The sequence below is a fragment of the Notolepis coatsorum genome (assembly GCF_963971535.1).
Source record: "Notolepis coatsorum genome assembly, chromosome: 2".
In the NCBI taxonomy this organism is placed as follows: domain Eukaryota; kingdom Metazoa; phylum Chordata; class Actinopteri; order Aulopiformes; family Paralepididae; genus Notolepis; species Notolepis coatsorum.
The window spans coordinates 128,510,281-128,521,713 of record NC_140166.1 but is presented as its reverse complement, the minus strand read 5'-3'; the positions used below and the strand labels follow the sequence as shown (position 1 = coordinate 128,521,713).

Sequence of the window (11,433 nt, the reverse complement as noted above, 5' to 3'; positions counted from 1 at the left end):
ACTAAGGATTTGGATAGTTGACTTTGATTGACAAAAAAAATAAAAAATAAAAAACGTTGGGCACAGCTGACTCAGTGGGCGGGCCCGGCCGCCTAATGCCCGCCCATGGCGCCGGGACTGGGCCTGGAGCTTAGCAAGGTTCCTCCTCTCCGCCACCCTCGCTAGAGTACAGCTCCACCCCAACCACGCTACTGGCCTTCTTGACCATCTTATCCAGCCTGTTTGTGTCCCCTGCTCTTAGTCCGCTGCCCCAGCACTGCAGGTCTGTTATATATATCCGTTCAGTCTGTTTTTGTATAAGTGAAAGTTCTTAAGATAGAGAGAAATTAGATTTTTCAATTGCCTCTCTGCTGCTTAGTTCAGCACCGTGGGCAGCGCCAAGCAAGCCACAGCGCCGCTGTCCCATCTGAAATGTATAAAAGGGAACCTGTGTTGAAAAACCATTGTGCCCCCCCGAGAACATTTTATGCCCCCCCACTCATTTGTTTTTGCAGCCTGGTCTGCCTGTACCCCACCTCCCTCCTTTCCCATGCTGCTATGATGCCTGAATTTCCCCAAGGGGATCAATAAAGTAATATCTTATATGATCCTATATTATCTTAGGTGTGTGTGTGTGGCTTCCTCTACAGATTGTAACAACATATTGTGTCCTCTTTGCAGGCTCACAGTAGCAATCGCGCACATAGAGGGCACAACCAACATGGCGGCACAAACAGGTGAGCTCTACTTTCATAGCACAGCAATGAATAAAATTGATTGTGTGGGCTATTCGAAAAGAGGAATTACCACTCGATCACCAGTAAAAGGCACTATTCTGTAACAGGTTAACAATTCTGCACTGTACATTGGAATATTGACAAAACCATACTTGGTAATTTACTGTATATTGGAGGGGGTTGGGTTAGGACATTTGCAGGGGCCAGTTTCAAATTGCAGTCTCCCGTAGGTGTTCTTTGAGAGTGTTTTTGAAAGTGGGTAGTGATTCACATTCCTTTACAGCTTTGGGTAGGGTGTTCCACATTGATGTGGCATAATTGCGAAACGTGTTTAGTCCCTTGTTTGAGCCGAATCTGGGTTTAACATGATTTGTGGAGCTCCCTCTGGTGTTGTGATCGTGGTATTCACTGACCTTTGGGAAGTATTTTGACATGTACATGGGTACCTTGGTCGTATAGTGTATCTTGTAGACCAGGCCCATTGCAAGTTGCTGTACTCTGTCGTCTACTCTAAGCCATCCTAGGTTGTCAAAGTGGGCAGAGGTGAGGTGGGTTCTAGGAGTCAGGTCAAGCAGTAGTCTGACCAGTTTGTTTTGAGATGTTTGTAATTTTGTTTTTAGTGCCTTTGAGGTGCTTTGGTACCATGAGGTGCAAGCATAGTCGTAGTACCCTTGAATGAGTGCTCCTGCCAGAGTCTTCAGGGTATTCTTGTTTACCAGAGAGGAGATCCGGTACAAGAATCAAGTTCGTTGGTTGACTTTTTTGGACTCTGTTTTGCCCATGTGTAATGATAGTTTGTTATCAGCGAGCCATATGCAGATTTTGCCTAGTTCTGAGTTGAGGGTTTTTTCAACCTGTAACTTGTTCTTGTCAGAGACCAGCAGGGCTGAGTCGTCCGCAAACAGGAAAAAGTTGCAGTCACAAGCTGACGACATGTCATTTGCATTGATTCTGGCCCCATGTAGAGCAATACTTCCTCATGAATAGATGAACTATGGGATACATAGCAACCATTGTCATATCTTTTCAAAAGTGCTTTTTAGCATGATTGCAAACGAAAAGGTGAATGAATGACACAGGTAAAACATTGCTCACTGAGGCCACCTTCTGTTCAGTAACCACATTGCACTCCTAGTATCTCACTCAGTCTTAAAAGTTCTATAATGTAAATAAGAATTTGTTCTTAATTGATACTGTTTGTTTTCATCACTTGTGTTTGTGTTAAACTAGCACAATGGCTCACAGGCCATTGTCACTCTTTTTTTGAGACAATGGCCCCACCGTTATGCTTTTATTTTAGCATGCTAACGTGATGAATTAACTGGCTTGGCTGGCGCTTTTATTTTGAAGGCAAAACTTTTCCACAGCAAGTCTTATTTAAGCCTAATTAAACAAGCTTCGCACAGCTACAGATTTGCCGCTATCGACCGATGTACAGCCAATGATCTTCGGTAGCTACTGTACAGCGCGTAAACGCCATTATCGTTTCGTTAGGCACACAGGCGCATTCAAATATAATATTTATTTACATATATTATATCTTAGGAAGTGCATCATTATTACTTTACTAGGACCCCAAACCTTGATCTGCAGTTGATTATATCCTGTGGTTTTCAAAAAGAAAATGGCGGCTTGCTCATTTGTCAACTCTCTTTTTCAACCTAATGTTGAACCTAAAATAGGTTTCTGACAACTAGTATGAAATATAATATTTTAATTTAATATGAACTTACTTCGATGGTACAGTGTAGGATAATGCACTGTAGATGATATGATAGAGAGTATTTGTTCTTAGTGTTTGTTTTAACCTGTTTGGAATACCAGATGGGTGGGTTTTATCACATCAAGACAATAGCATCAGGTAATCACAGAAAAGTATGGTAAATAGTTTTACACAAGTCTAAACCTTGTGGCACTCATTGCATTTCCATGGTGGGGCTTCTCCCTAAACCTAGATGACAGTAGACATATTTGTAGCTGAATCACATTCTACCAAATTAACCAAATATTGTTTTGCGGTGGAGTATCTGAGAATTATTTGCGAATAGTATCTGACCCAGGTTTGTTACATAGTAATAAAATGGTTTTAACAAATAAACCCATGATTTTCAGTTCTAAGCAGTATCGAGCTGTGATTTTCTTATTGTGCGTGCCATCATCGTGGAAACAAGACAAGGTTGAAATTCTGGATGAATGCATAACGGCTGACTTTATTCAGTGTCTTTACATTTTGTTAAATCTATGCTGAGTCCAGCAGTGAGAGGGGGGGGGGGAAAGAGAGTTTGTGAGTGAGAGAAAATGTATGAAAGTGAGAGAAAAAAGGGAGGGGGAATAATCACTTCAGATTAGCTGTGAAGGGAGATATGGAGAGGAGTATGATAAATGAGACACGTGAGGAGAGAGGACAGACAACTGTATTAGGTGTTGGTTGCCAGAATGTCTTCGATCCATGGGAGCAACGTGCAGAGTTTGACGTAGACACCGGGGGAGTTGGGCTCGGCACAACCTCGACCCCAGGACACCAGACCGTGGACGTTCCCCGAACACACCAGAGGACTGCCAGAGTCGCCCTGAGACAGACAGACAGACAGACAGACAGACAGACAGACAGACAGACAGACAGACAGACAGACAGACAGACAGACAGACAGACAGACAGACAGACAGACAGACAGACAGACAGACAGACAGACAGACGCAGAGAGAGGGAGTGTGTCAATACAACTACAATGAATGGTTTATTTCGAATAATATAAAATAATCAAAGAATAACAATGAAAAAATACAAAGAGGATTTACTGTAAAAAAAAGAAGAAAAAAAAGTTAAATAAAATAAGGAATAGGGCGGCCGGGTAGCGCAGCGGACTAAGCGTCTGTCTACCACCACAGAGACAGTGGGGATCGAATCCAGCTGTGGTGCCTCCGGCTTGGTCGGCCGTCCATACTGACACAATTGGCAGTGTTAGCGGGTGGGAAGCCGACGTCTGGGTACTATAGTCAACTAAGATTCATTCTTTTATTTTAGTTTTCATGTTGAATGTGTGTTATTTCTGGGGGAATTATAGAAGCACATCTCTGGCGTCACAATAATATTTGCAGATTTGCTCTTTGATAGAGTTGTCAATTGAAACAGACATAATCAATTATAGTCCACGAAATCCCATCGCTGTCAGTCAACTAGGAATTTTTAGCGGGCAGGAGGATGTACTGTGTAGATCCCTCCACATACTATAGAATGAATGGAGCCATTGTGAGAGAGAACTTACATTGCATGCGTCTCTGCCTCCCTCCATGTAACCAGCACACATCATTCTGGCGGTGATCATGCCAGGGTAGGCATTCTCACAGTCCTGGTCCTCCACTACAGGAACCTCCAGACACTGCCGACGGTGAGGCAGATTGACTGGAATAGATGGAGATAGAACACACAGATAGACAGACAGATAGATTTGAGGTTCAGGTTGATTCCACGAGTATGTCCAAAGTATGGACTTTGTGCAAATATTAGGGATGCTCGATATTGGCTTTTTTACCGATACCGATATACCGATATTGTCCAACTCTTAATTTCCGATACCGATATCAACCGATATCAACCGATACCGATATATGCAGGGTTTCCCCCCCCAAAAATGGAATAATTTCAGGTAATTAACATTACATATCTCTTGTTGTGGAATTAACACAACATTATGCATACTTTTGACAATAAATAAAATCAGAATTTGTTCTTACTTGCTTGCCTGGGTAAATAAAGGTTATAGAAATGTAAAAAAAATAAAAAATAAAAAAATTGAAAACCGATACCGATATTTTCCGATATCACATTTTAATGCCGATATCGGCCGATAATATCGGTAGGCCGATAATATCGGACATCCCTAGCAAATATCCATGCGAAGGTTCTGTGTGATCAAGGTCAGTATTATGAACTCACCCTCCTCTCCCATGGCAGTGTTACCCCACCCAGACACAGAGCAGGAGACACCTGCATCTGTGCACCCCTCGGGCAGGGAGATGGGCGCCACGGCCGCGGTCACCGTCACAGGGTGGTAAAGCTTGATCAGCATGATGTCATAGTCCAGAGTCTGGTAGTCGTAGCTGTGGGCAGAAAGAGGACCAAAGGGTTTGAGTTAAATCCTGTAAAATAGGACAACAGAATCAATCATGCAATCGTGGACAAAAAGTGTAATGCACAACATAAACTGAGAGAGATGAAGAGCCATATACGTTTTCAGAGGAACACTGTTTTCAAACTTAATTATCTAAAGATGGTAAGTTGAGTGTTCTGTTCACTCATAGATGAAGACAGTCGAGGTTGAGTGGTTTCTTGTGATATATCACATTCTCACTCCAAGTTATATCTTCCCAACTGCAAATACATGTCCAAAAGATTTCAAAACAGACTTATATGGTTCTTCAGTGCAATAGTTGAATTAAAGTCGGCCATTCCTGTGCCCCAGGACAATTCAGTCAATATTTATGAACATGCACCACATCTCCTGGAGCTAGATATCAGAAAGAGAACGTCCCTGATGTCACTGGCATGGGGCTGGTCCCTGACTTTGTGGATAAAAGACGTAAAATGTTGATTTCTCACACCCACATGAAGTTTACCTGTATATTTTAGAGTTTCTAACAGGCCTGGACCAGAATTCAAACATCTTTAGGATGTAAAGAGTCCCACCCCCCAAACAATCAGTTTATTGGACACTGATTTTACATCCAGGAGGTGACATCACACATATGCGAATAATACCCCGATTTGATATGGTCAGAAATTCACGGATTCAGCCTTTAAGTAGACCAGTAGTCACAATGGTTACAGGGTCACAAAAAACGCCATCATATTTTAGAAGTTAGAATTATGTGAAAACATTCCAAGAAATGATACACCTGAAAGCTATAATATGAGCGCATGCCATTTTGATTTCTTTCCACCCACCTTTGGTGCCACCAGATGTTGTCTATCTTTATGAGCTGCTCAGTACCTTCAGACACGCGCACGTCGTGTTCTCCCAACATGACCTGCATGTAATAGGGACTGGCAGAGGAGCGAGAGAGGAGGAGGAAGGATGCATGATTATGAATCTGTATGAAGACTTTATATAAATATTCCCTAAAGATATTCCAGAAAAATGCAAACAGTGATGTTATTTTTGTTAGAGTGGATAGAGAGAATAATAGCAAAGGTGCTAACTACAGGTAGGCTTTTTTATTTTTATTAAAATTCTAAATGATGATTGTCCACTTTTCTCCATGCAAAAGATACATGCATGTCATTCAAAAATAATTAATATCTTGGGAGAAAGGTGTGTGTGACCCATCATAATTTTTCAACTAGTCGTAGAAAAAAAAAAGATAACCAATCAGGACAAACGGTAGACAATAGCATACATTACATACACATAAAAAGCAAGGACTGGACACCAAATAGACCAAATACATTCGGGACAGACAATAAATAACCAGATATTTTAAATTGTAGCTCCTTTATCTCCTCTTTCAGTCTGTGTGCTTAATGGTTTTTCAATCTCATCTCATCTTGTTTCACAATCCCACAAAATCACCTTCCTTCCTTCACAGCTGTCCATACTCACTTGTACCAACAGTGGGCGACGGAGAGCACCCACTGCTCATTGATGAGCACGCCGCCGCAGAAGTGGTAGCCGTAGTTGAGAGACACACACACACACACACACACACACACACACACACACACACACACACACACACACACACACACACACACACACACACACACACACACACACACACACACACACACACACACACACACACACACACACACACACACACACACACACACACACACACACACACACACACACACACACACACACACACAGTAGAAGGAAAGGACTTTGACTTTTACCAGAGTATCTATTACATTTTTTATTTATACTTTTACTAAAGGAACTGTGCACTTCTTCCACCACTGATTACTTACCATCTATGCAGAACTGATTTACATTTACATTTAGTCATTTAGCTGACACTTTTATCCAAAGCGACTTACAAGTTCTGTACGACAAGTCATCAGGAAGGGCTGAGTAACAATGTTCATCAAAGTGTTGAGTGCTACACTTGATTCTTTCCATGAATCACGTGGTAACATTAACAGTGATGAAAGTGAAGAGCCTGTCTTTCTTGATGTTAACAACAGTGTACTTGAGGGAGTTGATTCCATCTTTGCCCATGGTGTGTCTTGTATTATACATTAGATCATGTCTCCTGTGATTAAGTTCATTCTTCCTGTCCCGCTGATGCTTGATCATCCGGCATTTGCCAATGATCTCATTAGGCCTGGAAATATGCATTCCTCTGTAGGTGAGGCGTAGCTGGATAGCATCGTCTTCCCCTCCCCAACCCCAGAACTGAAAAGCCATTGATTTTCAAGAACTGCTCTTTGGACAGTGATGTGGCTCCACCAAAGAGAGTCTCATAGTCTAACCTGAAGCCAAACTTGTCAACAGCCACGGCCAGGTGACGAGGTTGCTTAAAACACCTGTAGGTGTTACGGTCATCCATAGGAATCAGATCCACGTCGCTGAAGACAAAGCAGTCATAGTTGTACTCTTTCAATGCTTCGACATAACCGGCGTTCATCAGCCTGCCTTTGTTGAATGTCCCTTCTCCGTGCTGGTTGATTATGTAGACCCCGTAGTTGAGTTGCTGGCGCTGGAGGAAGGGGTGAAGGTAGTGGAGCCAGTGCAGCAGGTGCTCGGAGCGGTTGCGGAACGGGATGATGACCGCCACCTTCTGCGAGGCGATGCAGTCTGGGGGTTTGAAGAGCCCCCCCTCCTGGAGAGCTGGGTTCTCCGTGCGGATCGTGTCGAGAGTCGGCAGCGATAAGTTGAACTCCACGGTGAACGGACCCAGCAGATGAGGAGATGTGTCTGGGCAGGGGGGCAAGTTTGTCACCAGCTTTGTTTCGTCCGAATTCTTTACCGTTGATGCGGAAACATTCCTGGTTTGACTCCATGTCCATTTTAATCCATCTGGTGATCTCGTTTTACAGCAGTTAACATAGCTGAGGTAAAGCCAATCGTGCATTAACGAAAATACAGCTAAAAGTAAAATACATGGAAAGAATATCTTTAACAGTTTCCACATCTTTAGTAATTCCAAGTATTTGTTCCTATGTGAATTATTTGGGTCAAGATTGTGAAGTAGAGTCAGAACACTACAATAGAGCTCCCGAAGTGGTGTTCATTCTCCCCACGATGATGAACATCTGAACCCTGTGTAACTGAATAGTGTAATTCCAGTTAAGCTGCAGTGTGATGTCATAGTAGAACCAGTTAGAACAGGCTAGAGCGTTCTGGAACATTGTGAGGTCATAGCGGTGATGTCATAGTAGACCCGCCCAAGGGTATAAATAGAGAGCCGCTACGAGGCTCGGCCCTTCTCAGTGAGATGGCGAGATGAAGCTTCATGAAGCATTGAGGCTTTCCATCCAATAGTACCACACATGTGTTGAAGCTTCATGGTGTATTTGCTCTACTGTGCCATCAAGTGGACAATAAATGTAGAACAGGCAGAGTGATTATAATGATACCCATGGCTTTGGTGTGTGAAGCTTTGATGTGATGATGTGATGATGATGCCAAATAAACAAATAATAGTGGGTCTCATTCCCGAACATTTTTCAAAGATATATTCTGGAAGACTTAATAGACTGTTTTTCTGACAGAATGATGGCAGGGACAGAGGAGAAAGTGCTTGTGTTATTACAACATTCTATTGTTTAATAGGCTGTTTTTCTGACAGAATGATGGCAGGGACAGAGGAGAAAGTGCTTGTGTTACTACAACATTCTATTGTTTAATAGACTGTTTTTCTGACAGAATGATGGCAGGGACAGAGGAGAAAGTGCTTGTGTTATTACAACATTCTATTGTTTAATAGACTGTGTTTTTCTGACAGAATGACAGCAGGGACAGAGGAGAAGTGCTTGTGTTACTTCATTCATTTTTATTCAGAAAAAGCAACTTTTCCACAGTGCTGGGGCTCAGGCGGTTTCTTTTTTTTGACAGGATTTCCCCAGCTTTTGAAAAGACCCTCTCACAGGGCACAGATGATGCTGGCATACATAAGTACTTTACAGCAAGTTTGTACAAGTTAGGATACACGTTTCTTTGTCTCTCCCAGTAATCCAGGGGGTTCTCCATCCGATCAGTGTTGGGTTCGGATAGGAACTTATGGACCTCCACTGTTGCGTCCGCAGTGACACTCGGGCCCTGGGTCCTGGCCTCCTTGACTGCGGTGTCTAAACGACTCCACATATTTTTACCTAGGATAGACAAACAGGCTGTAAGTGATTGAATACAATAACACAAGTACAATGTGTCTGTCCATTACATACCTTGAGTCAGAGGCTGCGGAGCTTCCGATGATGATGAGGAGGCGGAAGAAGAAGCAGCGCTGCTTCGAATGCATTTAGTGCATTCGACTATGAGCTTCTGCTCCGCAGTTGCTGCCTTATTAGGGCTAAAGAATCCAATTTTCTTGAATCTGGTATCCAGCAGTGTCGCCAGGGTATAGATAGTCGCCGTTTGTACGCCTTGAAGCATGTCCCTCAGTCGTCTCCTCATATTCTGAGCCATGGCCGTGCTCTCTGGAGTTAGGACAGTTTGCATTTCGTCCTCCACTAAGCCGTGTAGCATCGACAGCAGGGGAATGACCTTTGAGCCGGACACTCTCTTCTCCTCAGACAGCTCAACGGTGGCATAGTCAAATGGAGCCGGCACTCTGAGGGATTCTGCTATGATGTCATATTGTTCCTGTGAGAGTGGGGCGATGTCGGTGCGTAGGCCGGCCAGAGCTGCTCCTCCAGGTTCCCTGAGGTCATAGAGCCGCTGGAGCCTGTGGTAGGTGCTGTTCCAGAGCTGCTCCTCCAGGTTCCCTGAGGTCATAGAGCCGCTGGAGCCTGTGGTAGGTGCTGTTCCAGAGCTGCTCCTACAGGTTCCCTGAGGTCATAGAGCCGCTGGCTGGAGCCTGTGGTAGGTGCTGTTCCAGAGCTGCTCCTCCAGGTTCCCTGAGGTCATAGAGCCGCTGGAGCCTGTGGTAGGTGCTGTTCCAGAGCTGCTCCTCCAGGTTCCCTGAGGTCATAGAGCCGCTGGAGCCTGTGGTAGGTGCTGTTCCAGAGCTGCTCCTCCAGGTTCCCTGAGGTCATAGAGCCGCTGAAGCCTGTGGTAGGTACTGTTCCAGAGCTGCTCCTCCAGGTTCCCTGAGGTCATAGAGCCGCTGGAGCCTGTGGTAGGTGCTGTTCCAGAGCTGCTCCTCCAGGTTCCCTGAGGTCATAGAGCCGCTGGAGCCTGTGGTAGGTGCTGTTCCAGAGCTGCTCCTCCAGGTTCCCTGAGGTCATAGAGCCGCTGGAGCCTGTGGTAGGTGCTGTTCCAGAGCTGCTCCTCCAGGTTCCCTGAGGTCATAGAGCCGCTGGAGCCTGTGGTAGGTGCTGTTCCAGCGGGTCTCCACCTCTTGGATCAGCTTCAGTGTCGGCCGGCCCATTTGTTTCTGCACCTGCGTCAGTCTCTCCTATAAAATTAGCCAACAATAATTGATTAATTCAAGTGTCACTGCAGCAGCAACTTAAAAAAAACAGCATAATTTAGAATATTGCAATGAAATAAAGCTCACCTTTGCAGTGGTGCTGCTCTTAAAATAGCCCACTATCTTCCTTCCTTTGTCCCGGATCTCGGCCAGCACAGGGTTCTGGTCAAGAGACTTTTTAATTATTAAATTTAAAGAATGCGCCACACATTTTCCGTGATGCAAATTAAGCTCCGTCACACAGGCAGCCATATTTGCTGCACCATCAGTCACAATGCAATGCACACTCTCAGTAATGCCCCACTCCGACATCATTTCTGCTTTCACTCTAGCCATATTGACAGCAGCATGTGCCTCAGGGAAATGCAGAACCCCCAAAACAACCGAATGCAAAGTGGTGCGTGCATCTATGAAACGCCCCGTCACCGCTAGATATGCACCCGTGTTGATGGAGGTCCACATATCTGATGTTAAGGTAACCGCAGTTGCCTCAGACACCATGGCTTTAGCTTTCTCCTTGGACTCCTTGTAACGGTCGTCCACCATAGCTTTCAAAGCCTAAAGGAAAGAAGAGAACAGTCTTGGAATGGCAAAGGGAAATGGGGTAGAATGCTACAGTATATGTGCTCACATACATACGCACCTGTCTTGTGGGGAGAACATAGGTAGGATTCAAAGCTCCAACCAGCTTTCTGAACCCTTTGTCCTCCACAACACTAAAGGGGCTGGGAAGCCTCAATGACCATATTGACCAAGGCCTCATCCACATCCTTCTTCTCTCCTGATGACAAAAACAAAAGCAGTATTAAATTACAGATGTCATTAATTACTCACATTTAAAATATAAATGACTGTTGTCTAATACAAACGTACTAGCAGGGTGTATGCTGTCTTATCATTGCATTCTAAAATGGTTCACCTGAGCTTGGCCCACCTTGGTTGGTGTCCTTGTGCTCATGCACGGCTCTATAATGCCTCAGCATAGATGAGGTGTTGTTGTTGTATCCAAAGTCCTTGGAACACAACTTACACTTCACCTTTTAAAATACAAAAACATTGAAGAAATAAATTAGAACAAGGCATACACTGTGTTATAATAATAATAATAATAATAATAATAATAATAATAATAATAATAATA

The 11,433-nt window shown here is 44.0% G+C and overlaps 1 protein-coding gene and 1 pseudogene across 2 annotated transcripts; both read right to left on the bottom strand.

Annotated features, from left to right (window-relative positions):
- Positions 1 to 3,133: 3,133 nt before the first annotated feature.
- Positions 3,134 to 6,396, bottom strand: LOC311223513 (trypsin-like; the record flags this gene model as incomplete). The annotated part of the gene is made up of 5 exons (XM_084308295.1): positions 3,134 to 3,286; positions 3,983 to 4,119; positions 4,654 to 4,817; positions 5,662 to 5,760; positions 6,317 to 6,396. Coding segments are annotated over 5 exons (633 nt in total), but the record flags the coding sequence as incomplete, so codon positions are not given.
- A 445-nt stretch (positions 6,397 to 6,841) lies between these two features.
- LOC311223512 (beta-1,4-galactosyltransferase 1-like) lies at positions 6,842 to 9,655 on the bottom strand (annotated as a pseudogene). Its single transcript has 2 exons — positions 9,106 to 9,655; positions 6,842 to 7,636 (listed from the first exon to the last, which is right to left on the bottom strand). The product of its transcript is annotated as a beta-1,4-galactosyltransferase 1-like (transcript).
- Positions 9,656 to 11,433: the final 1,778 nt, after the last annotated feature.